Here is a 27663-nt window from a genome sequence, read left to right as displayed (position 1 = left end):
CAGCCAAGCCCGCGCGGCCGCCGCCGCCCCGCCGAGACCCGGGCTGATTCCCTGAGCGCGCGCGCCCCCTGCCGGCGGCTGGGCGCGGGCGCAGCCTCCGGACCGTATATAAAGGCAGCGTGGCGCGCAGGACCTGGCCGAGTGCGGGAGCCGAGCTGGGCGCAGGGACAACGCTGTGCGCCTGAGGTCTCCGAGCCGCTCGCCATGGCTAGCTCACAGCAGCAGCCCCCTTACCTGCACCTGGCCGAGCTGACGGCGTCCCAGTTCCTGGAAATCTGGAAGCACTTTGACGCAGACGGTCAGTAGATCTCTCAACTTCCGTGCCCTTTCGCCCCTAGGGAACCTGCGGTGGAGGGGAAGGGGACAGCGCTGACGGGCAGGTGTACGTTTGCCCCAGGGGGTGTTGGGGTCACAAAGCCTGGCGAGGTCGGGGTCTGGAGTTTGGGAGACACCCGGCTGCTCAGGTGACAACTGTCAGCAACTTTTCTTCTCTGACATAGACGGCAGAGAGCCCGCCAGCTTTTGCAGCCTCATTCTGGGCAAGTTGGAGCTTTCCCAGAGAGGAGGCCTGGGCGGGCAAGGCTCCCCATGATTCCCCCTGCCATCTTACCTTCCCCACCTTTCTCTTCAAGGTAGTGGCCTGCTTTCAGCTGCAGCAGCCACAGGTCTCAAAAGCCCCCTCGCTTCTTTCTTGGGGTTCTCCTTTTGTTTAAAACCAGCTTAGGCCCCCCTCCACTGTCCTGGAGGTTGGGGTGAGCTGGGGGATACTGAAGGGAAAGCCTGGGCCTCCCCAGATGAATTGGCTGGGAGCGGGAGTGGAGAGTGACCCTGGGGCCCTGAACACCCCTTGGGCTTCCTTCGCCCGTTTCCCATCCTCCCTAGGTAAATGGGTCCCATACACAGTAGCGGTGGGTGTGGTGGAGGCAGGGTTGGGGGACCAGCCTGACATATTCCCTCACGGTGATAGTCCTGGGTGCTTTGGGTGACATCTCTGGGTGGAGGGAGGCACAATCTTAAATGCCTACTGAGACACTGACTCACCCAAAAATCGAGGGTCGGACTGAATGACCTTAGGGGGTGTCTCCCAATGCTGGCATTCCAAGAGTCTATGATGGTCTGAATCAGGCATAAAGGGAGGCCCCCCTTTAGGAGCTTCTGGTATCGTTCGAGACGTTTTCCCCACCCCTCCAAAAAAACCGAAGTGCTCTGATTCCCTTCCCTGAGGTCCTGGCTGGGATGGGTATCCCAAATGTTCGGGCATCTCAGACCACTGGCAGGGTGACGGCTTCGGGTGTTTATCCTGGGATTGACAGTGAGGGGGATGGGAACCAGAGGGAGGACCAGGGGTGGCTCACTTAATTCTTCCCTCCTCCTTTCCTCACCTCCTCAGGGCATGCAAGTGGCTAAACAGAGGCCCTCTGCCCAGAGTGCTTGGAGAGGCAAGGGTTAATGTCCAGTAAAGTTAATGAGTCAAGTTTTGTTCCCTTGGAGCCACCTGAGAAAGCTGGGTTGGGAGCCAGGCAGAGGACTGGGCAGGTAACACCCGGGCTGGGACTGTGATCTGCCTGTGAATTACTGAAGGAGGTGGGTAGGTTGTTAAATCTGTAAAATGGGGCTAAGGAGGGGTTGTACTGCCAATCCCCAGCTTGTGCCATGAAACTGCCTTGGTGAAAAGGGCCGTAAGGTGCAGCCTCTTAGCATTCCAGATGACGTGCACATTCCCTAAGGATGCTTCTGCCCGTTTATCTGCACCAGAGACTTGCAGGATTCAAGGAAAGTTACCAAGTGGCCAAGGTTATACCACCGGCCTCCTGCCAGATGAGTCAGCTATAATAAACAGAAGACTCCATAGTTTCTACTTTCCCCCTGTCCTCGTGGGGACAACCAACAGCACTCTCCATAATCATGCAAATCCTTACATTTATCTGAGACCACATGCTGTTCCAAACACAAGCACACCTTCTAGAGTCCCCGTGAGGCCGCTGGGCAGGTGAGGTGCTCCCCATGCAGATGAGGACAGAGGCCCACGTGGCGAGTTCTCTGAGGCTGTAGAGCAAGGTAGTAGTGGGGCTGGCTCCTGGCCAGTGTTTATTCCCTGGTTTGGGGACATATGTTTGGGTTGGAAGAGGGGTTTTTCTGTGATGATTGGCACCACTTTCCCCTCCCACTTGCCCACAGAAGAGCCTCCACCAGCCCCAGCATCGGAGGTGATGAGCCGTTGCTTTAGTCTCAGAAAGGGGTCCTCGTGTCGGCTGGGGCACAGCTAAGCTAGCACTAGACTCAAGAGTCCAAAAACCACCCCCGAAGCCCTTGTGCCTCGGGCTTCCTCCTGCTCCCATGTGAAAGGGGAGCTGAATGCTTGCTCCTTTCCTTGTCTACCAGATACCCCGTTGCCCTCTCTGGCCAATGCCTCAAGGAGGTCCTAAGGTCCTAAGACCTAACAGAGAAAGAAGACAAAGGGGCTTAACGATGCCAGAGATGACACAGAAATCACAGAGGTGATTTAGGAAAATGAGGACACAGACAAACTGGAACTCCATTGAAGGACCCGGAATTAGGCTGTGGACTGTCTTGCTCTGTAGTTCCCTACCCAACCCCTCCCACACACCCAAAGGCTGCTGGGAGCTCACCCCTCTCCCCTGAGGCACTCCCTGCCCTACTGGGCCTCCCCCTTACTAACTCTGGCTTCTGTGTTCATCTGGGGGATTTCTTCCAGATACGGAGTCCCCCTGCCGCTTACAAATTTAAAGAGCTCTGGGAGGACTCTCCTTTGCAGCCCTCCAGCTCCCTGGAGCCAATTAGGCACAGCCCCCCAGGGAGGGAGCCACTGCCCCACTCCTCCTGGACACTCTAGGAAACAAAGACAAGGCAACCTTAGGAGAAGCTGGATGCCAAAGAGAGTGAAGATGGGACCAGTGGCGGGGGGGGGGGGGGCCNGGGCTCTGATCCTCGTTCAGCCTGTTCCTAACCAGGAGGAAGAGTCATCCCGGTGACTTTGCCCTAAGAGTTAGATTCTTTTCAAAAATCCTCATCAGTCTTGTGGAGAAAGGAAGGAGTGGGTGTTTGGAGAGAGAGAAACTGCGACTCAGAGAGGTAAAGTTCTTTTCACAAGATCACACGGCAAAATGGGAGGGGGGGCACCCAGGAATCCTATCTCCTAGTGCCCTGTTCCATCCCTGGACTCTCCCTCAGCAGTGAGCGGAGGTCACACATCTGGGAGGGTTCAGATGTCATCTCTCAAAGGCAGAGGTAGGGAAGACAGCAGCCAAGCCCACGCTATGACCCACATACCACCTCCATGCTTGGAGTGACCCTTGCATGGCTCTTCATGTCTGAGTCTGCTTTCCAGTGTTGCCTGGTCACTTCTGTCTCAGGAATGTCCTCACTCTGCAAGACCCGAGCAGCTGAGGGATGCCCAGCTCAGAGCCCACACTGGCCTGTCCGTGTGGTTCCGATCAGACGGGCCACCAGGCTCCTGTCCCACTGACGACCAGTAGGAATTTCCATGGAGAGCCAAGGTGTGGCTCAAAAGGGAAAAAAACACCTTAGACTTTAGAGGCCACTGAAATCACAGGTATAAGATGGGTTCTCTCCCAGAGGCCAGCAGACATTCTGGATCCAAACAGGGAATGCCACTCACCCCCAGAATCTATCTGACATACGTATGCCCTTACGTGTACAAACAGTTAGATGAACAAGGGCGTCTATTACCGAGTTCTTGGGAATACTGAAAATTTGAAGGGAAACATGCTTCACCAGGCAGGAGAAAAATGAATTGTACCAATCTCTCCAGGGGAATATTACGCAACCAAGCAGAGGGAGGTGGAGCTTTTCCACGATGTGGGAAAATGTCCAAGATGTACTATTAAGATATTTTTTTTAATGGTACCAGCACACTATTACTGTACGAACCCATTTTCATTATTCACGAAGCACGTACGCTGGAAGATATTTGAAAGAATATCACATGTTATAGGGAATAGACAATGGTGGTTCTCTCTACAGAGGGGATGAGGTAAAAATTAAAAGGCATTTGCTTTGACTAAGTTAATTCCTGGAGTGTTTGAAAATTTTATAAGAGCTTATGTTTCTTGGGTGAATCTGCAAAACAGTAAAGATGTGAAAAGATGTATATCTCCAGGTGTGGGAATCTGCCCAGACTCTTCTGGGCATTTACCTGCCTCCAGATGGCCCTGGTGACGTGGGGGGTTCTCAAAGCCTCTTGCAGGGAGTGAGCCTCTTTCCCTATCCATAGGGGGGCCTCGAGACCTTTGAAAGTTAGTGAGAGGAAGGCCCCGCCCTGTCTTCCCTCGTCTGTCCTCCTACACCCGATGGTAGTAACAGAAGCATCCCCCCAACCCTCGCACGATGAACACCTGCCAGACCTGAGCACCCAGGCAGGCCTGCCAGGGCCTCACTGCTAAGTCCGTGTGCCTGCAGGGAGAGGGGAGGAGAGCAAAGCCGTAGGGCCTCTCCAAGGTGGAGAGAGGTCCGCGCAGCTTGCCCTGGGATACTACGTGAAGGCTCTTGGACAGTAAAAAAGACTCGCCCAAACAGGGTTACAGAATACCTGGTGTATATTAAGTATTTACACAAACACTACAACATGTACAAGGCACTATCACTGTGCTATGCCCTGAGATGATTATAGGACTCCTAAAAACAATCACTTCTTGGCACAAGAAAGTCCGAGGGGTCCAGTGCGGGGAGTTGAGGTCAGAGCTGTCTTTTAACGTTGTCAGTGAATCTCTGTGGGGTCTGTGTGTCTCATCTGGGACAGCAAGGGATGGGCTTGGGGGTCGTGATGGCAGGATGTGGGGTTCTTGGGGAGAAGCATCCTGCCCCACCCGAGGTGAGCCCTAGGAATCAGTCCCCCCACTCCGTGTTCACCCCTAAACCCCCAGATGCTTTGCTAACAGTGCCCTTTTGTGTGGTGTGTCTGCAGCGTGCTGGGTGCCCCTGCGCCGGTGGCCTGCGTGTGTGCCCTGGGCCCTGCAGCCTGCCTCTGGGGGTATTGCACCAGCCAGGGAGGTGCTGTGTCTGTGAGGAGCTGGGGCTCCCCAGGGAGGCAGCCCTGGGACCAGGTTTCACAAACAAGACGCTTATGCCCGCCTCACCAGGGCAGCCACCAGCCCAGGGAGCCGACGTCCCTCCCCGCTCACCTTGTTTATTCCCCTCCAGACATGAGTGGCTGTCCTGGCTGAACCCCGGAGGGAGGTTTCCAAGGCTAAGAAGACCCCTCAGGGAAATCTCTTCCAACACCTGGGGAGCCCGGATTACTAGAGCAGGCGTGAGGCTCTTCAAAAATAGTGCCTCTCCTGGCAGCTCTCCTGGCCCATTGCATCCCATGCCCGCCTTGGCCCAGCCGGGCCCATCTGGGGCCTCTGGCCTCGCTTGGCCCTCCCCCGCTCCTCCTGGGCTCTCTGCTGTCCAATCTGCCCCAGCCTTCCGGTCTCCCCCAAGCCTGGGAACCGGCCCAGCGTTGGGCTGCCAGATGTCCACAGGCCCAGGGCCACAACCACTGTGTCTGAAGCAGCATGGCCCAGAAACACAGACTAAAAGTCAGGTTTGAACATTCTGTGTTTTTTCAGCCCTGGAAGCCACTGGGAGAAGAATGTGCAGGAGCGTGTGTGTGTGTGTGTGTGTGTGTGTGTGTGTGTGTGTGTGTGTTCATATGACTGACAAAGAGAGCCACGACAAATGCAGGTGTGGGCAGAGGTCGGCCATGGGATGAACAGGACACCAGGCTGTTGGCTGTGACTAATCTCTTTTCCCCTCAAACTCCTCCTCTCCAGCATCCTCACCGGTCTGCTTACCTGGCCAAGTCCTGGAGACCAGATGGGGTGGGGAGGGGACGCTCCTTGTAAACGGTGCATACCCCGGAAAGTAATATTAATATCAGGGCGGAAATCTGAGGAAGCCAATTTCTTGCCCCAGAGGTTGGGGTTTGACTGTCCAGAACAGTGCTCAGCCTTGGGGGGTAGAGGGCTATTCACCTTTCCATCCATTTGAACTCTGGATAGACAACCAGGGGGCTTGGTCTCAGGAACACTTTCTTAACGAGAAGTCTGAAACTTGGCAACTCCTGTCCTGGATTTCTCTAACCTGTGCATCGCGGGGAAACACGGACTGGTGAGTGCTACTGCGGCGAGGCCCGTAGTTCTCAAACTTGAACGTGTAGGAGGCCTTCTGAAAACACAGACTTCAGGGTCTCACTCCCAGCGCTTCTGCCTTGGGAGTTCTTGGGTAAGGGCTGGGATTCTGCATTTCTAACAAGCTCCCAGGTAATTCCAATGCTGCTGTTCCACAGACCACACTTGGAACAGCAAGCCCTTATCCTCCAGACCTACTAAATTAGACTCTCCACTTTAATAAGATCCCCAGGTAATTCTTGGACACCTTAACACTTGAGACTCACCATAAAACGGTCCTTAACCCTGACTGCACGTTAGAATCACCTAGAGAGCTTTGAAAACAGGCCCACAAGAAGTCCCCACCCCATCAATTAAATCAGAAGTTCTAAGGGTGGGGCTCAGGCAATGGTGTTGTTTTAAAAGCTTCCCAGGTGCCCCTCATAGACAGGCTGGGCTGAACACCAGTACTCTCTACTCTTTGAGCTGAAGAGTTTACAGCCATGGACTGGGTCAGAGGACAGAGGTTAAAAATGATGCTTTCCATTCATGTGAGTTCTACATTTTCCAGAATGTTCTTACAACATTACCTTGTGTGGCTCTCACAACAGCTCCATAAAGTAGAAAGGGCATAAACGGTTTTCCCATTTTAGAGATCAAGAAATAGAGGCTCAGAGAGATTGACTTGCTAGCAGAATTCTACCTCTTACTCCGGTTTCTCTTACCTGTTCAATTGTTAGAAAATCTGTACACACGAATCTCAATGTTTCCAGCGGGGGTGGGGGGGGCAGAGCATCCTTTGATCAAGGCTTTCCAGGTGCCTGTGATCAGCAGACTTCTCGCTAAGCTTGCACAAAGAAGACAGACAAAGGGCTCAATTCCAGGACTCTAAGATCCTGACCTGAGCCAAAATCAGACACTTAACTGACTGAGCCACCTGGGGACCCGCAAGAAGGGTTGTCTCAGTTTCAACTGGGGGAAACTGAGGCACAGTGGTGGTGAAGAATGGTAGCAAGAGTATAATAAGGAAAGACACAGGGTCCCTGACTCCCACCAGCCCCCTCTTCCTAATGTTCTCAGGATGTGGTTTGATAGGAAGGTAAGGAGTGGTGGTTGCTATGGTAACCACATTCTTATCAGTGTCCGTCCACAGGAGATTTGCTTGGTGGCCAGTCACCCCACGCCCTGATACAAGGGTCAGAGAAAAAGCAATCCATTTGTCTAGTGCTGAAGTCTGCTCTGGAAGGATGTAGGTCAACCCATCCTCCACCCCTGACGGGGATAGCAGCTACCGCCTGGAGGATGGATGGGGGTGGCTCTGAGGGAGACCAAGTAGCAACGGCCTTTTCCCCCAGTGATGGAGGATGCCTTTTCTGGGCCCCACAGCCCCTGGCTCCCTATCCCATCTCTGCCCCTCTCCCTCTGCCTTCAGCTGGTAGATCCCGGTATTTCTTGTTAGGCTGCTTTGCCCCACTAGACCATGAAATGCTCCTGGGGAATAAGCCCACATCTAGGACTTGTCTATCGCTCCCCGAGCACCGGGCACAGAGTTGAACTGTTGTTTACTTCCAACAGTATAGGTCTGTTGAATTGAGCCACTTTTGTCTCTGTTGGGAGCACGGAGAGGAAGTGGTGGTGGGATTCCTAGCAGGGTGCGAGGGGCTTGCCAGCCTCTGAGACGCTCCCGCTTTCTAGGCTGTGCAAGGTGGTTTCAGGGAGGGGAACTCTTTCTACCATGGCACCCTCCTTGCTCCTCCCCTCCCCCCCCCCCCCGTTCATTCCTCCCTTTCTCCTCCTCTGCCCAGTAGCTGGGGCTTCTCAGAGAGGCCTTCCCTGCCCACCCCATCCCCACCCAATTAGAACATAAGCCCCACCCTGGCAGACCTTGTCTAGCTCATTTTTACACCCCTGGTGCCTAGTATAGCATAGAGCAGGCACAAAGAGGATGCTCAAGAAACGTTGAGTGAATGAACGAACGAATGAATGAAACCTACATCAGGAATTAGGATACTCCAATTCTGGTCCTGCCTTGCTGTGTGTTCCTGAATCGATTGCTTACCTTCTCTGTGCCTCAAGTTTCTTTGTCACAAGAAGAGGATTCTCCTCTGCCCTGTTGTGATCCTGTGTGTCTGGAAGGATTGTGACAACTTGGAAGACGGGAGCTTGATCCTGTACATTGTCATATCCCCCCTCCGTGGCAACCTACACAGGGCCTGACACATAGTAAGCCTTCAAATTATCTCCTGAAACAAAGAAAGAAGCAAATATGCTTTGAAAAATTGAAAGTGTTGTTATCTGTGAGCCGCTACTGATGTTCACCAGTGTCCATGCTCTCCTGCTGGGCAAGGCGCTGGCTGACTGTCTGGTTTGGGAGGTTATTAAACCACCTTAAAACCCTTCTAGAACAAGAATAAACATAAATACGTTTATTCTTTGTAAGTTTCAGAGAAACCCCAAGGAAAAGGTGGGTCATACAGGTCTGTACTCTTCTCCTTTTCCTCTTCCTGTTCATATTGCTGGGGCATGGCTCAGTGCTGGCCTCACCTGCTTTGGCCTCCTGCACCCCACATCTTCCCGGCCTAAGGCAAGCAGCTCAAGGCCAAGGTGTCCCCCGGCCTGCGCAGCCGGCAGAAACACCAGCCATGGGGGTAATGACCGCAGGCATTTTGGAGGCTCACCGTGGGCCAGCACAGTCCATGTGTTCTTACCCGCATGGAGTCTTCACCGCCAACCATAGGAGGAAGGCACCCTCATTATCCCTGTTTCATAGGTGAGGAAACAGTTCCAGAGAGGTGACATCCCAGAGCGAAGCAGTGAGTAATAGAGGCAGGAGAGGAACTGGGTGTGGGTGCCTCTGCAAGAACTGTGGGTAGCCCGCCCCCACCCCCCTCCATAGCAGGTGCCGGAGCTGGTGGGGAAGTGGCAGAGCAGGGCCGGCTCTGAGGGTGGAGAGGGGGGACAGTCAGAGCTGAGTGCCGGGCTGCTCCCTCGAACCCATCCTCCAGATCACTGCAGGGAGTGACGAGGAAGAGAAAAAGCACTTGTTCCTTCAACTCAGAGGCATCATCAGCTAGACTGCCTTCTGCCTAGAAAGCCCTTGGCGCTTCCCCTCACGCCCCCTCTCCAGCTGGCCTCACAGGCCATTAGACACACGCTTGTGAAATTCCAACGATCCCAAGAATGGTGACCACCCTATGCCAGGGAAAAAAAGGGAGCTCAAGTCCCCTTTCCCCGTCCCCTAAATATAAGCACATCTTTTCCCTGCAGACAAAAATACATCATTTATCTCACGGGCGTCTCTCCATGCAATGTTTATTGTCGCATCTTCTCCACTAGGGGGCGCATCTGCGGTTATTTACTGGGAATCTAAATTCTCAGGGGGTGCTAGGGGGAGAGGGTGGGAAAAACCCCCAGCCCATCCCACCCCCAAAGGCCAGGATAAATGCCCCTTTTTTATTTTCTTTGTTTCGTTTGTAATTCCATTTGCCCTTGAAGGAAGCTACCAGTTGACTATTCTCTTCATAACAGCCTTGCTCAATTGTTTTAAATCAGATTTGAAACTTGACTTTAGGCCAGTGGTTTCCAAACTGGCTGCACATCGAAATCACCTGGGGAGCTTAAAAAAAAAAAATCATGACGTTTAGTTCACACCCCAAACCAATTACATCAGTGTGTCTGGGAGTGGGAGCCAGACATCCATCTATTTTTTTTTTTTAAAGATCCCAGGAGATTCTAGTTTGGGGAAGCACTGCCTTCAGCCCGATTTCCCACCCACAAATGCCTCCTCTCAATCACAGCAGGGACCAGTGACCTTGCCATGGGCTCAGCTCACCCAGTCTGTAAGCCTTCTGGGTTCAAGACTTGAGAACCTAAAGGGCCTCTCACCACTTATATGATCTTCAAAGTCAGGCACTGGCCTTGGGGCCTGGTCCTGATCATTGCAGTTTTCATCCGGATTCATTCCATCTTCTACACAGGTTCTGGTCAATGAACTGGAAACAACAGCCACATTTACGGTCCACTCATAATGGGTGCGACTTGGTGAGCTTTACATACAAAGTCCCATTTAAGTGTCATAACTCATTTTGCAGCTGACACAGGTTAAATGACTTTCCCAAAGTCCTACAGGCAGTGAGTGAGCAGAACAGGGTTTTACTCTGCGTTCACAGACCTCACAGCCTCCTCTGTTCATGGCCATGAAGCAGGTCACCTCCCTTCCTCATAATCCCGTGACCGACACTCGCAGGTGCCCCCAGACCGAAGGACAGACACCCTGCCTTTATCTTCCCACTCTTCCCTTCTGTTAGTTTCCCAGAGCTGCTCTAAGTAAGTGCCACAGACTGGGTGGCTTAAAACAACAGAGGTTGTATTCTGGAGGCTGGAAGTCCAAAACTAAGGTAGCATTGCTTCCTTCTGGAGGCTCTCGGGGACAATCCTTCCGGGTCTCTCTCCTAGCTCCTAGTGGTTGCCAGCAATGCATGGCATTCCTTAGCTTGGAGATACATCACTCCAATCTTTGTCTTTACATCGTCTTCTTCCCTATGTGTCTCTCTGTGTCTCCACGTGGCCGTCTTACAAGGACACAAGTCATTGGATTAGGGCCTTCCCTAATCTCGTATGGCCTCATCTTAACTACTTACTCTATTTCCAAGTGAGGTCACATCCTGAGGTTCTAGGTGGACATGGACGGGGGAGCCGGGGGGACACTCTTAACTCAACATACCCTCCCACTCCAGAGACCTAAATTCTGTCTCGGGCCTCATTCGCTCCTGTGAACAGGGCCTGCCACCTGCTGGCAAGCCCAGATGCTGATGACGTGTTGCCCCCTGTTGCATTCCAGCTCCTGCTCCTTGCCCAGCCAGGTGTGGACAGTTCCGGTTCTGCCCACTTCTACCAGCTTGGCCCAGATGCTGGTCCCTCCCAGTGTTCTCTGACTACTGAGAGCATACCCCAAAGACATGCGGTTACTAATCTTGCCCCTATACAGTTGCAAACACCCTGACAGCAGGACCCACGGCCCTAACGCTGCACGGAGGCCAACCCACACACCTGCTTGTTTACCAGTGAGGAGAAGTTCTCCATGAAGCCCCTGACTTCCCCGTCCCTCCCCCGCCCCCATCAGTCTTACTATTCAGCTCTGAGGTCAATTGCTTTTTTTTTTTTTCCTTTGCTTTCTTCACAGGAAATGGGTATATTGAAGGTAAAGAGCTAGAAAACTTTTTCCAAGAGCTGGAGAAGGCAAGAAAAGGCTCTGGCATGGTAAGCCCAGTACTCTGTCCCATTGTTTGCTTTTTCTATCATCCTGATCATGGCTTTGGTCAACATTGTCTGTCCCAAGCTGTGCATCTCCTAAGCCAGCCTGACATCTCTGGTCTTGATCTTCGAAGTTTTTCTTTTACTTGTAAGGATTTTTTTAATTGGACTAATCCCTTAAAAAGAGAACCTTCCTGCAATATCTTTGGGTGTCTGGGATTGAGAGGAGTTCACAAATGGATACCAGGGGTGACTGAACGCCCCCCCCCAAACTACAAAGCTTTGTGTCTGTGTATATGCGTATAAAAGGTATTTTTTTTTTCCTAAGGAATAGTCCAGAGCCTATCTAAGATTCTCAGGGGGGTCATGACTCAATTGGATGCCTCAGGGGTTTAAAGTGTCTTTATCCTAGACCAAAGTTTCTCAGCCTTGGCACTTTTGACAGGGCTGGATAATTCTTTGTTGCGGCAGGGCTGTCCTGCGCATTATAGGATGCATACCAACACCACTGGCTAAATGTCTCGAGAGATTACCAAACGTCTCCTGTGGGGGGCACAGAATAATCCCCATCAGAGAACGACTGTTCTAGACCAACTGAATCTGGAATCCTCAGCGAGGACCCAGAGGAAAACAGAATTGCTCCAAGCTAACATCTGAACCAGAGGGCATGGACTGGCCTCATCCGTGGGGGTGTCAGACTGCCTTTCTTAGCCTGCCTGAAGCAACTCCAAATCATGTCCAGACCCTTGATGGCAGGGTCCCTGTGGGGCCTGTAGTCACAAGCTGGCACTATTAAGTTCACTAAAGCCTGGAGAGGACTGTCTGAAATACTGAAAAGCTGAGGTAATTGGAGCCAGTTTACTGGGATTCCCATGTCTGGTTCTCAGATATACACAGTCACCCATTATCTTCCCCCAGCTCCCGCTGGTCCTCTGGGGGTCTCCCCACTCTCCCCTGCCGTGTGTCTCTTGGCCAATCCACTGCTTCTTAGCAAGTCCTCATGGGGCAGTTTGGGAGACGAGTCACAAATCCACTGGCGAGCTCCTGGTCCAGAGCCCCGCAGAGCGCCCCAGCGAGCAGGAGGTCCAGCCATGGGCTTAGGCGATGGTGGTGATTCATGGGTTTGTTTATCAACTGTGCCCCCATCACCCCTCATTACTAGGGTAATGAAGCCTGGATCACAGAAAACACAGGCTTCAAAACTGATTCTGGGATCAGGGGATAGGCAGAGGAATGTGTTTTTATGAAGTGCTTCTAGTCTGAAATCTTAGTCACTCCCTTCCTCAGACGGCATCAGGGGTGATTCTCAAGTCTGTCAACAACAATCTCAACTGACACCATCCAGGACGGGTGTTCAGAGCAGCTGTTATAGGGCAGAAGGAATATTGGCCTTGGAAGCCAAGCCACGAGTTCCACTTCTAGCTACACCAGCGGGTGACCTCGGGAGAAGACACTTCACCTCAGCCTGCATTGGTGTGTAGAATGGACAGGCCACTCACCTCACGGGAGCTGTTGTGCAAGCTACATCGGCTGACCCCATTTGTGATAGGGGCCTAGGATCATTCCGTGCGCACTTGTAAATGTAAGGCAATAAATACTGATGAATCAATCCTGGCAACCTGAAACCGGTTCCCAGGTAGAAAGCAATAGAAGGGTACACAGAAAAGACTCCTAACCTGCAGAATTGGTAGAATTGTCCTGGGCCCAATCCGAAGAAGCGTCCAGCCCACCCAGAAGCCGTCAGAGAAGGCAAGAAGAGGCATCAGCGGCTTGAGCAGACTGACCGTCGATTAGGGATGAGGAAGAGCGCATTAATGCACAGAGTCATTTAGCAACCCCCCAAACAGGCCAAGGTTGGAGAATTTCAGAGAGCCTTAGATTTAAGGTAGGCAGTGATGGGCTAAAGGAACTCTTGAAGTTCTAGGCCATTGGAGTAGTCACAATAATCTAATGGATCATTTAAATTACCTCTCAGCTATACGAACACTTTCTCCTCACCTTCCTCCCAGCATAAAATCAGAGTGAAAAATGTCACGAATTGCCTTTAGACCTGAAAGAAGAAACTGTGCGATTTACCTTGCTCGGGGGCAGTGCTAGAACCTACTGGCGGGTCCTGGAATAAGTCAGGTTGTATGAGAAGCTGCCTTGGTAAAATGTTGGGGCCTCAATTCTCACATCTGAGTGATGGGGATAAGTCCTCGCCGTTCTGATAAGAGCTGTGGTTTATCCCGTCTCAAAGGCAGAGGGGCAGTTTAATTGCATGAATTACATGGGAAGGGGGGATATGTCCTCATGTGACTGAACCTCAAAGGAGAGATCGCTTGGACTTGGAGGGATCTTGGGAAGGAGAAGAGAGCAGCCCTGACCACTCAGAGCGTCGGCGGCCTGGTTCTGTGGCTGCAGATTTGGGGTGCAGAATGATTCTCTCACCGAGTGGGTGAGAGATCTGTGGCTCCCGTGGGGCCCAGCGGCACAGTCAGCCCCCCTCTGTCTTTCCCCAGATGTCAAAGAGTGACAACTTTGGGGAGAAGATGAAGGAGTTCATGCAGAAGTATGACAAGAACTCGGACGGCAAAATCGAGATGGCAGAGGTGAGCCCCCCTGTCCTGGTCAAGAGCTATGTGGGGGGGGGGGAATATCTGTCATGTCTACTCCACCAAGCACAAGTGTCCTTCTAGGCCTCTAAATGGGGGGGTGGTCTGGAAGCCCCACCCCACCTCCAGCACTGAGGCTGACCAATGAGAACAGGTGGGACTTTTTCTTTGTCTCACAAGGAAAGAAGCAACAAACACTGACCTAAGACAAGGATGGAGACCTTACATGCTCTCAGGGTCCCAGCAGCTACTGCAAGGGAAAGAGCATGACAACTGGAGAACAAGAGTTTCCATGCCCTCCGAAAGGCATCCAAAGGCAACAGTTTTACTTACCTACTTAATTTTTAAACGTGTAATTTACATATATAGCATGTATCATTTATATGAAATATATATACACATACTCATACACTTATATTTGCATAAATACACATTGCTAAGACAGAAACTGAGACATATTAAAAATGTAAAGAGTGTATCTGAGCAAAAATTGATTCAAATGGGGCAGTGCCAGACCAGAAGCGGTTAGGAACACCCCACCAACAGTAGCTGGGGAAAGACTCTTACAGAGAAGAGGTGGGAGCAGAGCCAGGAGGTTATTCGATTGGCTATAGCTCAAGCGGTTGCATCATGTGGGAATGCCCCGTTGGCTGTTCTGACCGTTTCAGCTTGGGTTTGTTCACATAGGCTACTAAGGCATTAAGACCACCTCTGTTTAATGGCTTCCTGGTTTAATTAAACAACTTATGTATATACACATACACACACATACATTCATACGTACACAGTACATACGCGTGTGTGCCAGCCTAACCAAACATCTCTGGCCATCGGTGTGTGGTGTGTGGTCCAGGGCTCACAAATAACAACAGCAGCACAGGAATGAGGGCATAGCCCCTCCCAGGGTGGGTGGGGTGTGATGCTGCCTTAGGTCAGTGCCCCGGAAGCAGAGACTGAGACAGAGATTCAAGTGGATGGGGTCTCTTGAAAGAGAACTCTCAGAGGAAGGAAAGAGCGCAGCAGGAAAAGGCAGAGGAAGGAGCTAAAGGAAGGATGTGGTCTCAGCTGGAGCCAGGTCTTGGCCTGATCTCACCGGGAGCTCTAGGGTGTGAATTGTGCCAAAGTTGGTCTCACCTTGGGGCAAGGGATGGGGTGGTCCTTCATACCCCCAGTTCAGTCAGTCATTGGACACAGGCTGCCTCCTCCAGGTCGGGGAGGTGGAGGTGGGGGACTGGGGCAGCAGGGGTTTGTTGGAGGGCAGCTCCGAGCCATTAGCAGACATCCTTCACAGCATCAGGGATGGCCCACCAGCCTAGCTAAGGGGCATCTGGGAAGGGCACCAAGAGTATAGATGTCTAAGCTGCAAATCTCAGAAAATCCTGACTCAAATGGGCTTAAACCAGGGGTCACCAGACTTTTTTCTGGAAAGATCCCGATTATGGTAAATGTTCTAGGATTTGTAGGCCATATAGTTTCTGTCACAATTCTTTCAACTCTACCACGGTGGCACAAAAGCAGCCACAGACGGTATGTAAATGAATGGGCATGGCCATGTTCCAAGACAAGTTCATTTATAGAAACAGGCACTGGGCCAGATTTGGCTCACGGGCCATTGTTTACCTACTCCTGGCTTAATCCATGAGAGGCTCCTAATGCAACAAGCCATGGGAAGGGATGGTTCCAGATGAAGGAGGCCAGGTCCCCAGCCCTGCTTCTCTGGAGTTCTCCACCCCGCCCCCCGCCCCAAAACAGCTTCATCCTCAGGCTGGTCTACTGTTCCCTCCATCACATCTGGATACACCCATGTCCCGATGCAGAAAGGATACACAGCATTTGACCCCTCCTGGGAGCAAGGAAACCTGGAGTACTTTGAGCAGACCTCCCCTCACATCTCAGTGGCCAGAACTCGATCACATGCGTGCTCGTAAGCCAGTCCTGGGCAAGGGAAATGGGATTAGCACATTTAGCTGACTCAGACCAATCAGGATTTGCCTGTGACCCAAGGAAGCGGGGGTGGGGGGCAAAATAAGTGGGGGACAGCCAGCAGTGTTTGCTGAACAAGGGTATTTTTGCATTTTCTAAAAATCAGATTTGTTGAGGTGTAATTTACATACAGTAAGCTGCGTTGATTGGAAGAGCAGAGTTCTGTGAGATTAGATGTTGTGCACAGCCATGTAATTACCACCACGATCGAGATACAGCATTTCTATCACCGTTAGGAATCCCAGGCAACCACTCATCTCAGATTAGTTTGCATTTTTTAGAATTTTATATAAATGGAATCATCTGTTAAGTATTCTTTTGAAGACTGGGTACTTGTATTTTTTTTAATATTTTATTTTTATTTATTCGACAGAGATAGAGACAGCCAGCAAGAGAGGAAACACAAGCAGGGGGAGTGGGAGAGGAAGAAGCAGGCTCATAGCAGAGGAGCCTGATGTGGGGCTCGATCCCATAACGCTGGGATCATGCCCTGAGCCGAAGGCAGATGCTTAACCGCTGTGCCACCCAGGCGCCCCTGGGTACTTGTATTTTTAAAGTGGCATCACTGTCTGTCCCTCCAGCGGCTCACACCTAAGATGTGGGGCGACCCAGATGCCCTTCTCAGAACATCCTTCTCCCCTTTTGAAGGGCTGTTCTGAGGAAGAAAAGCAAAACACAGCTCCCACGCTGCCTTGCCGCTCGCCATTCACCACCCTCCCTCTAGGCAAGTCTGCCCCGCTCCCTGGTGGGCCTGTCTGTAATGTCTCTGTCACTCTCTGGCCCCCACAGCTGGCGCAGATCCTGCCGACTGAGGAAAACTTCCTTCTGTGCTTTAGGCAGCACGTGGGCTCCAGCACCGAGTTTATGGAGGTGAGGCCAAGGCGCTGCCTTTCTCCCGTATTCAGAGCCAGGTCCACACCAGCCCCCCTCGCCACCAAATGCCTGGGAGTGGTCCCCTGGGCGATGCTAAGCCCCTTAGAGCTCCACTACTCAGTGTGGTCCCTGACTGCGTGTGAGAAACAAAAAGTCCCTGACCCCCTGACTCACAATCTACATGTCAGCAAGATCTCCAAATGATACGTGCATGTAAGACTGTACAGGATACGGTGAGAAGTAAGTATGGGCAAGTACACGCTTATCTCCCCTTCGGGAATTGGTCATGGGCATTTACATCTTACGTTCTCTGAGAAATCCTGCAGCGAAGAGACCTGTTTCATGTCATTTGGCTTCCAGATCTCACATACTTTGTTCTCAATAACATTGGTGTCCCTGAAGTCAGGGGTGCAAGGAGCATGTGTGGGGAGCATGGATTTATGTGCCATCCCAAAGCTGGAAAAGCCCGGGGTGGGTGGGGGGACTTAAAGTTTGCAGATTCTTGACTGTGGTCTACATGTCAGTGCCCCCCCTTTAAAATAGATCTTTGCAACAGAAATTCTTTGAAATCTTCAAGTGAAGGAGACCATCCAAACTCGCATATTTTTTTTTAGAATATTCAACCGATAGATGAAACCATGTGAAATTATTGATATTTGACAATTTTTGATTTACAAAAATTGGAAATTCCATATGGTTCAACCAAATACATTACTAATCCTGATGCCCAGCAAACTACCAATTATTTCTTGGTATTTTTCTGGACCCTGCACCCTAGCTGGTCAATATTATGTGTCCCTCAGAGTGAAACTCAACCCATACCAGCCACACACTGCCTGCTATGATAATGACTGGCCTTCAACTTGACTCGAATTGCCTGTCCTCGTGTTAAATCCATGTCCAGACACCGGTAATCCCTTCCCCGTGATTTACTGCCTAAAACTAATGGAGAGTTAGCCAAGAATCCCACACGGCTTGGAGTTCCCCACATGGGTAGAAAGTTGGTGAGAAAACCGATTCTCAGGGCAGAAAAGTCATTTTTTAAGTGGCAGCTTGTCTAAGCATCAGATATGGATTTAATTTTATGATGCTTTAAAGGATTTTCTCCAGTTTTTCCAAGATGGCAAGATTCCACAAGCTGGTCATCGACATTCTGGATTCTGTTCTTACTCCTTCTCTTGCCTGTCTGGGGGAAGTCTGCATCTCCTTGTCAGACTGCTGCTTTTGTGAGCCTTGATTTTTCTGTCTGTAGAAAAGGGAGCGTTATGCCTGATGGCCCCCACCGTGATGGGGAGGGAGGCAGCCAAAGATTGGCCGCTCTTCCACCTCTGATCTGGAAAATAGGGATGACGATAGTTTGTGGGGGTGAGGCAGCTGGAAATGCTTAAAGAGAAGCAAAAAATACCTTTCTCTGTCTCTGTCCCCCTCTCTCAAAGTCATTAGTGGTTTCTCTCTGCATTGTTGGCATGATTCCACATTCTTATCTGTCTTTATCCTTTAATCCACAGTATAACTGCTGGGCCAACACCCCCATCTGAGTTTCCCGGGACCCCATCATCCCACAGCACCACCCCCCTGGGGTTGGCCATTTGTTCCATTTTTATCAGCTGGAAACATGAATTGGTCCCTCTGCCGCCCTGGAAGGCTAGTGCAGGCAGATAGCTCCGTCCCACTGCTAAGCACAACATTGTAATTTCTAATTTTAGTGACGCCTCAGGATTTCTTTGAGATTTCACAGAGCCCAGGTCCCTTGAACTCTTTTCCTTGAATGGGAAGAGAATGACCCACTGATGCAGGAGCACAAAGTGCTGGAGGGAAGAGAAGTGAGCGGCGAGAGCCTGGGGTGGGGGCGGGGCCAGGGAGGGCAGGAGGTCAGACCGGCTGGGAGGATCTCTCCCCCCCAAAAAAAGCAAAAAGCAAAGCGATGCTTTGCTCTGAGTGAGGACTGGGGTCCCTTCAGGTTACCCTCCTTTTTAAAAAATATATATGTTTTATTTATTTATTTGTCAGAGAGAGAGAGCACAAGCAGGGGGAGCAGCAGGCAGAGGGAGAAGCAGACTTCCAGCTAAGCAAGGAGCCCAGTGCGGGGATGGATCCCAGGACCCTGGGATCATGACTTGAGCCGAAGGCAGACACTCTACTGAGCCACCTAGGCACCCCAGGTTACCCCCCTTTTAGGCAACTTAGGGAGTATCTGCCTTTTTTCCCAGTCAAGACTCAGATGAACTAAATTCTAAGGCACTAAGTACATGCCGGTGGTTGGTAAAGTCATATTTGTAAATCTGCACGTATTAGTACTTTCTCAGGGTTAGGCTTTCTGGGCACAGGAAGGAATATTTGGATGGAACCAAAGCATTTTTCCCCCAGAGAAAAGACACTCCCCTGATCAAATACCATCTATCCAAGTTGTCTGTGGTATAAGTCTACCCTTTTGTTGGGATTTGCTCATGTCTTATAACTTTTTAAAAAATCAGGATCCAAAAAAAAAAAAAAAAGAATCTACCAAATTTCCTGAGCCACCACTATCTCATGAGAATTACACAGCCTTGCTTGCTGGTATGGAAGAAAGATCCTCAGATATCTATAAACTCACCCTCTGGACAATAAAAGGGAGACATGACATGGAGAAGGGAAGGGACGCAGGGATCCAAATTTGGCAAAACAATGAGTGCTTGCTGATTCTTAGTAAACCAGGTGACACCTGCGTGCGTTGTGCACTTTGGAGCCAAGGGAGAGGAGAGAAAAAGTCAAAGGAAGAAGCCTTGAAAGAAAATTGAAGAAATTTGATCAGGCTGACCAACATAGCTCAAAGATTCGGGGAAATGGGGCACTCTGGATTGAGCAGGGAGAGGGCTGGTTTCCTTAGAAAACAGAGAAAGGAATGCTTTTTACCACCAGATGGGGAGTAGCCTTGGGATAGTCTAAACAAGCTGAGGACACTACCAATTCTCCCCTTGAGACGTGGATGCTGCGTGCCCCATGATGGAGGGATGGACGAGGGAGCACAGTGACAATGAACCAAAGCCTAAGTCTGCCCCTTCCAGAAGGTTCTTACCCTTGCCCCAGGCCCCACCCAGAGAATGAGAAGCTTCCAGAGCAGTAGAAGAACATGCTGGATACCCACAGCAAAAATCAGATCCACCAGAACCCTGTCCAAAAAAACAAAAGAAAACCATAACCCTAGTTACAAAAAAACAAAAGAAAACCATAATCCTAGTTACAAAATGATTCAAAAGAGACCCAGGCCAGTTAGAGTAGGGAGACATTCCTTTTCTGTGTGACCTTGGCCAAGACACTTTCCCCTATTTCTTCACCTGTGACACAGAAGGGAATGGGCTAGACCATCTCCATGTCCCATCCCCCGGTAACACTCTTGAACATCAAGACCCAACCTGGTCCATTAAAGGGAATTGCAAGGAGGCTCATAGGTGTTGACAGGTCTTTGCAAATAGGTTGGCGTTCCCATTGCAGGCTTGGCGGAAGTATGACACAGACAGAAGTGGCTACATTGAAGCCAACGAGCTCGAGGTAGGATGGGCCTTGGGAAGGGTATGGAAGGCACGGAGAATGGGACTGAGGCCAGAGTGGTGGTAGGTTTAGGGAACCTGGGAAGGGAGGAGACGTTGGGTGAGGGACATGGGTTTGTGGTCTGCTCAGGAACACTGAAGCCCGGCTCCGACTCGGTGGGCGTGTTCAGGACAGCCATGTGAATCAGTAGCGAGGAGCCGCAGGGCCATGGAGACTGACCAGACTGCACCCCTTCGCACCTCAGTGCCCGGGATAGGCACCTTCAAGGCAACTGCAGCAGACCGGCCTCCTGGCTTGTACATCTACCCCATCACTCCTCGGGAACTAGCGATCCCCAGGCACTGAGTAGCCCTGCGTCCTGGGGGCTCTCTGAGGCCCCAGAGCCAGTTTCTACCTGTTGCATCCAGGTGCTACCTCCAGGCCTTCATGGTCATTCCACAAACCTCAGGGATTAGGGAATTATAAGGGATGTAAGCCATACAAATGGTAGGCCTCCGGAAAAATGTTGACTGACTGAAGGAACAAGTAATGAGGGAGGGGCTGATTGACTGAGTCAGGAGCTCTGAAGGGACCTTTTGTGTTCTAGGGATTTCTGTCTGACCTGCTGAAGAAGGCGAACCGGCCCTATGATGAACCCAAGCTGCAAGAATACACCCAAACCATAGTGAGTGGTCAGAAGGGTCCCTCCCCCCTCCAGAAGCACAGGACTGGGGCCCCCAGCCAGAGGGATTCAGGGTTCAGGGTCTGTTGTTGGCTGATTCTTCAGGCCCCAGTGAAGTGACTCCCCTTGGCGACTGGCAAAAGGCATGCCGGTCCCTGGCCCCACACACCCTCTGTCTGAGATCCTCATGGAGCGAGGAAGAGACAGAGCATCTGTTTCCATGACAACCTCCCCAGCTCTGGGAGAGGATAGGCTTGGAGACAGGTGTTGGCCTGCCGGGCTTCTGGGGCCCCGGCCCTGAGAAGGGGAGGGAGGGGCAGGGACAAATTTAGACCATGCTGGTCTCTGGCCTCCAGGTGACCTCAGAGGGGGCAGAGCACACCCACCCATCTCCCTTCCTCTTCAGTCCAAGGGGATGGCGGGTCAAGGTCCCACATGAGAGGTCAAAGCCAATCACCCAGGCACCTCTGTCTGTCCCCAACAGCTACGGATGTTCGACTTGAACGGGGATGGCAAACTGGGCCTCTCGGAGATGTCCCGGTAAGTGCCCGAGCCCACCCCCAGGGTCACTTTGCCCAGCACCTCTGCAGACCGTTCCGTGCCACCCTCCCTGGCTTGAAGACCAGTCGGTGGGGAAAGTGACAGGTCAGGTGTCATGAAGCTCAGGACAAAGCTAGATAGAATCTCAGCACCTCCGTGTCCGCCTCCCTCCTGTAGAACTTGCCACCAATTCCTCAGTGCTCAGGGACGGCTTCCAGAACTACGGGCTTCACATCCCCCCACTTCCCCGTTGTTCTTGCCTCTACTCTGTCTCCTAAGCTCTGCTCTAACACTTCCTTTCCAGACTCTTGCCTGTACAGGAAAACTTCCTGCTTAAATTTCAGGTAAAAGAGCCACTCTGCTTTTCTTCAATTCCTTCCTTCCCTCATCCCCACGCACTTCACTCTGCCACCTTCCCATCCACCCTCCAGCACACACGTGCACACACGCAGACACACAGGCTCGCTCACACACATGCAGCCACATGTACTCGCCTGTACACGCATGCATACACGCACACACATGTGCACACACGCACATATGCGCTCACTCACATGCACACAGACACATGCATTCATTCATGCACACACAAGCACTTGCACTCACTCGCTACGCACACTTGCACACGCGCGCACACACACACTCTCTCTCTCTCTTTTGCTTCTCTCTTTAATACCTCGGGCCTTACAGGGCATGAAGCTGACTTCAGAGGAGTTCAACGCGATCTTCACATTTTATGACAAGGTAAGAGCGAGAACAGCGTGGGAGGGAAAGGCAGGGGCCCCCTCAGCAGGGGTGCCCCAGCCACATGGCTTCGCTTTGTCTTTCAGAGCAAGGAGGGGCTCAGGACTGCTCCCTCACTGCCAGCTCATAAATGTGCTTTGAAGCCAACTGTTTTGCTAGGAAGCTGGGAGGGAGAGGACCTCCCTACCACCCATCACCCCTTCCTTTGCTGCCCCCACCTGTGTGACTCCGAAAGTCTTCCTTATAACCAAAGTGTGGGGACTAAGCTTTACATAGCCCCTACGTTCATCCTGACATCTTAGGGAGTTAGCTAAATGCTTCTGGAACCTCATAGTTTCAATGCAAATGAAAAACCCCAGAACGCCAAATTTGCCCTGACATGCACCGTTCCTCCCTTGGCTGGGGAAGTCAGCAGTGAGGTGTTACTTTGACACCACACAGTGTGAACGCCTTCTGCACAGAGGAGGGGGAAGGTCAGCCCCTGCAGGGTTCCTGGGAAGAGTTGGGGGACTCGGGAGGCCAGGTCAGGGGTGGTGGGGCCTGAAGCTAGAGCTCTGTGCTGCCTCTGCCCCCCCCCCCAGGACGGGAGTGGTTACATTGATGAGAATGAGCTGGACGCCCTTCTGAAGGACCTGTATGAGAAAAACAAGAAGGTAAGCTAACTGAGCCCGCAGGCCTAGGCAGGTGGCCCTAGGGCAGGAGAAAGTCTCCTGAGGGAGGGGGGAGCTGGAAAGGAATGGGGGGTGCATTTTGCTCTCCCCTGATCACTCAGAACTAGGCAATGGCAGTTTGGGGGCTGTTGTTTTGTTTCTGGCTGGATGACTAGTGGATTGGTTGGTTTCTTTTAATTGTAGTAAAATCACATGACACAAAGTTGAGCATGTTCACCATTTTTGAGCGAACCTTGAGCAGTATTGAATACATCCACACTGCTGGGCAGCCACCACCACCGCCACGTCCAGAACTCTCTTCCTCTTGCAAAACGGAAACTCTGTGCCCAGTAAACAACCACCCTCCACTCCTCCCTCCCCTGGTCCCCTGGCCCCCACCATTCTACTTTGTCTCAAATTTGACTTCTCTAGATACCTTCTAGAAACAGCGGCATTCAGGACTTGTCTTTCTGTGACTGGCCTACCTCACTGAGCACAACGTCCTCTGGGTTCGTCCATGTTGTAGCAATGCTGATGTCCTTCCTTTTTAAGGCCGAGTAATATTCCAGTGTTTGTGTCCACCACCTTTTATCTGTTCATCCATCAACAGCTACTCGGGGTGCTCCCACGTTTTGGCTCTCTGGAGTGACGCGATGACAAGGCACTGGCAGCCTGACTGCCATCAGAAAAGACTTCTCCCACAAGGAGAGATTTGGGAGAACCTCTGAAACTAGTAATATTATATATTAATGGAATTTAAATTTTGGGAAAAAAAAGTTTTGGGAAAGAAGGGGCCGATGGGAGGTGAAGCTATTTCTCCCTCTGCCTCTCCCCCCACCTGTGCATGCATGCTCACTCACTCAAATGAATAGATAAAATCTTTAAAAAAATAAAAATAAATGCAGAGTCTGGAGGTGGGCAAGAGGCTAAGAGGAGTCACGGAAGCATTTGTTTCCCTCAAAGAAAAGGCAAAAGGTGGAGAACTGAACTATTAACTTTGCCTGGTGGCATTGCTTCCCAGAGAGACCTCGTGCGGCAGCGGGCTCGTCCGTCTGGGGGCATGGGGTCGGGGCGGGGGGCCCGCAGGGGGACCAGGAGCCCGCAGTTGTCTTTGCAGCCGCCTTCCTTCACCTCCTGGAAAATGCGTTTCTCTGAGCAAATGGTTTTGCTGTTTTAATTAGATGATGAACACTCCATACTTCCTCGAGTTGCCTAACCACTTTAGCTGCCAGGCAAAAGCTAAATTTACTGCTCAATTTCAGGGGAAAAAATTCACTGCAGCTTCTGTCTGCCCTTCCAGCTGCTTTCTGACCACTTCATCTTTGTCCTGAATATCATTCTTCATTTCTTTCATCCCACATTTATTTTTTTTTTGTTACCTACAAGTGCTTTTTGAAAGAGGCAGAAAATAAATTGTAAGTAAGCACATACTTCTTAGAAAGAAGGATGTCTTCACCAGGTATTTGAACTTGACAGGCTCTTTCCTGGCACCAAACTAGGAGAAAGTGATCTATGCACCCTTATGTGTCCAAGGAATGTTGGGCATTCTAGTGGAAAATATCTTTAACTGTAATTGTATTAATGAGGCATCATTATTCTCCATATGGCCCCGCTCTGCATCTGAGGTTGATTGACCCTGAAGGCAAACATAAATCTGGAGAGTGACCTGAATTTTCTGCTTATCACCTAACTAGGCTCTTTCTTTCTTTCTTTCTTTCTTTCTTTTTAAGATTAATTTATTTGTGAGAGAGAGCACAAGCAGAGGGGTGGGGGGGGACGAGCAGAGGGAGAAAGAGAGGGAGAAGCAGACTCTTCGCCAAGCAGGGAGCCCGACACGGGGCTTCATCCCAGGGCCTCGGGATCATGACCTGAGCCGAAGGCACACGCTTAACTGACTGAGCCATCCAGGAGCCCCCAGGTTCTTTCTTAGTTACCACAAAATACAACTGCTATGGCCGCACAGGTTCACTCAGATGTGGAGACAAAAACAGTCAGGTGTTGGGGCTAGGAAGCAACTCCGAAGGTTGGAGAACAAGGATATTAATACAGTCGTTTACCTGGGAGTCTTCCACCTATACTGAGCTCAGGATGAGGCCCCTGGGGATGGAGAGCATGAACCACTAGAGCAAGCCAAGGACTAGAAACAGCAGCACGTGTGCTGGGAAGGGAGCGGCTGTTTTTTGCGGACGCACAGGGCAGACACGCATTCCATTTGGATGGTGTGAGCTCTGTGATACGGATTCTGAGCAGATTCATGTTTGAGGCTCCTGAGGGACAGGCTGGGGAGATCAAACCTCAGTCTTTCGCGCCACTCCTGAGGCCACTGCAGCTCACTAAAGCGTTCCTCTGCTTCGAGCAGAACTTCGAGACATAGAAAGTGAGCAGCCCTCTCCCTTCATGCTGCTAAGATTCTTGCTGCCACATTGAATCAGGGTGGGGGCTGCAGTGGTTCTCCAGCTCCAGGATGATCGATGGGATCCCTTCCTTGGCTCCTAATTAGAATGGTATTACGAACTGGGTGATATTTCCAGGGACTTCACAACTTTAGGGAAGATGCTCCCCAAAGCTAGCGATGCTTGCAGAGTGCCCTCGGGGTGGGTGCTGGCACAAAACCAGGCATCAGTAACGTGAGGGGATGTCCTGAAACACAAAAAAGGACTGACCTTTGCGCGCCAAAAAAAGAGGTGACTGAGGACAGGTGAGCCAGGCAAAGAATTAGACAGACTTCAGGACTCGGGAGACTAAGGGTATTTGTGGCTGCAGACTTGGTCCAGTCCTCTGGCAAATACCATAGTTTTTGCTTCAGTTTTTTCATTAGCTGAACAGAGATAAAGACCATTAGCCTGAAAGGGGAGGTGAAAAAAAGAAAAAGGAAGGAAGGAAGGGAGAGAGGGAGGAAGGAAGGAGAAAGAAAGATCTGCCAACATTTTCAAGACAAGAAGACAAGAGGGAAGGGGCAGGGGAGGGAGAGTGCAAGGGAGGGAGAGAGGAAGGAAAGGAGACAAAAAGATAGTACAAGTGATTGATGGCTTCGCTGTATTTCAGACCTATTATTTGTATCCAAAACAATTACTGTAAAGCATGTATTCAACACAAAGCATATTAGGTATTGATGTTCTGTTTAATGTCAGCCTCCATTTTACATGAGACGGTGGCCCTATGTCCGTGGGTCACCTGTCTTTGTGGCCTCTGAAGGGCCACAGAAGCCACTGAACAAGAAGTAGGCAGGTGAGCTTTGCTGCTGGAGGAGGCAGGAGTTAGGATTCCTCGTTTAAATGGGTGAGGTTTAGGGAAGTATGGTCCATGGGGCCCACAGACAAGACCAGGGAGCTTCCCCGACATTCTCTTCCTCACCTGCAAGGACCCACACCGACTGCCGGAGGCCAAGGGAGGTGGGGAGTTGATACAAGTCATGCAGAGATAGGGACTAGCCGATTTTGGAGTGCATGCTATGTGTCAGGGGCCGTGCTACCCCGTGTTCGCATTCATTCCCTCAGCTAACCCTCCTAACACCTCAATGAGGAAGATACTGTTCGTGTACCCATTTTACAGATGAGGCAGCTGAGATGAGACTCAGAAAGGTTGAATACTTCCCCAAAGCAATGCAGCCAGTAAGAGAAAGAGGGTTTAACGCAGGGCTTTCTGACTCCAAAGCCCATGTTTGCTGGGATGGGAGAAGAGAAAGGTTCTGGCGGACGTGTTTATCAATGAGCAGATGGGACACCCCGCGGGAGCCATCCAGTGAGTGGCTCTAACTCTCTCCCTGTGTCTCCTAGGAAATGAATATCCAACAGCTCACCAACTACAGAAAGAGCGTCATGTCCTTGGCTGAGGCGGGGAAGCTCTATCGCAAAGACCTGGAGATCGTCCTCTGCAGCGAGCCCCCCATGTAAAGGGTGGGCGGGGGCTGTTTCTCCGTCTCCCCCAAACCCTGCCCCCGCTGCCCTGCCACTTCTCCCCGGACCCCGAGATCGTGAGCGCCCCTCCTCCGCCCCTGCCACCTGCACACACTAGCCTGCAGAGCAGGAAAGAAGGGATGTAGGGTGGGTTGCTGACGGGCCTCCGGGAGCCCGGTCCCAATTCCCCGGACCTGACCTGACCCGGCACTGCCGCTCTGCCGCAGAAGGTCACCACCCGCGTGGGCGGTGGGCGGGGCATGGGCGGAGCTTCCCTGCCCCTCTTCGCTGTGCTGCATGAGCTCCTCTGCTGTATGATCTAGGCTTCTGGGTCCCACCAAGCCTGACTCTTCCTTCCCACTCCCCTCCCCTCTCTCCCATGCCACCTCCCACCCAAACTCCCGAGTTCCACCCACCACCTTGCTAATGGCGTAGCTGTCTTCTCAAGAGCCCCTGTTCGTGTAGGGTGCTGGCCCTTTGTCTTCTGGACTCAGCGTGCTCCTTTGCTCTGTGGGTTCCTTGTCTCCTTGTTTACCAAAGAAGAGTTTACAGACAATAAAGTGGAAACGTTCTGCGTGGAAGCTCACCCAGTTCTGGTCAAGTGGTCGACTTCTCTCTGCACTTAGCACTTCTTGACAAGGAAAGAACCTGTTCTATGGGCGGGGGGTGTTGGGACCACCCAGCGGGGGAGTAACCACAAAAAGCAGGGCCGTAACCACAAAAAGCAGGGGCTAGGACCCCAGTACTCTGGGCTTTCCCTCGCCATTCCTGGCCTCTCTCTTCGTCAGCCTGTCCCTTCTTTGCTCCACG

At 51.5% G+C, this 27663-nt stretch overlaps 1 protein-coding gene across 1 annotated transcript; it reads left to right on the top strand.

Annotated features, from left to right (window-relative positions):
- The first annotated feature begins 149 nt into the window (after positions 1 to 149).
- CALB2 (calbindin 2) lies at positions 150 to 27415 on the top strand. The gene is made up of 11 exons (XM_002920946.4): positions 150 to 298; positions 11314 to 11390; positions 13886 to 13975; positions 16751 to 16831; positions 20306 to 20362; positions 20949 to 21026; positions 21508 to 21563; positions 21868 to 21907; positions 22254 to 22307; positions 22889 to 22960; positions 26734 to 27415. The coding sequence occupies exons 1-11, from the start codon at positions 205 to 207 to the stop codon at positions 26848 to 26850; spliced, it is 816 nt and encodes a 271-aa protein (XP_002920992.1). The 5' UTR covers positions 150 to 204; the 3' UTR covers positions 26851 to 27415.
- Positions 27416 to 27663: the final 248 nt, after the last annotated feature.

The sequence above is a fragment of the Ailuropoda melanoleuca genome, chromosome 12 (assembly GCF_002007445.2).
Source record: "Ailuropoda melanoleuca isolate Jingjing chromosome 12, ASM200744v2, whole genome shotgun sequence".
Classification (NCBI taxonomy): Eukaryota; Metazoa; Chordata; class Mammalia; order Carnivora; family Ursidae; genus Ailuropoda; species Ailuropoda melanoleuca.
The sequence above is the reverse complement of the archived record's forward strand: the minus strand, read 5'-3'. Positions and strand labels throughout refer to the sequence as shown.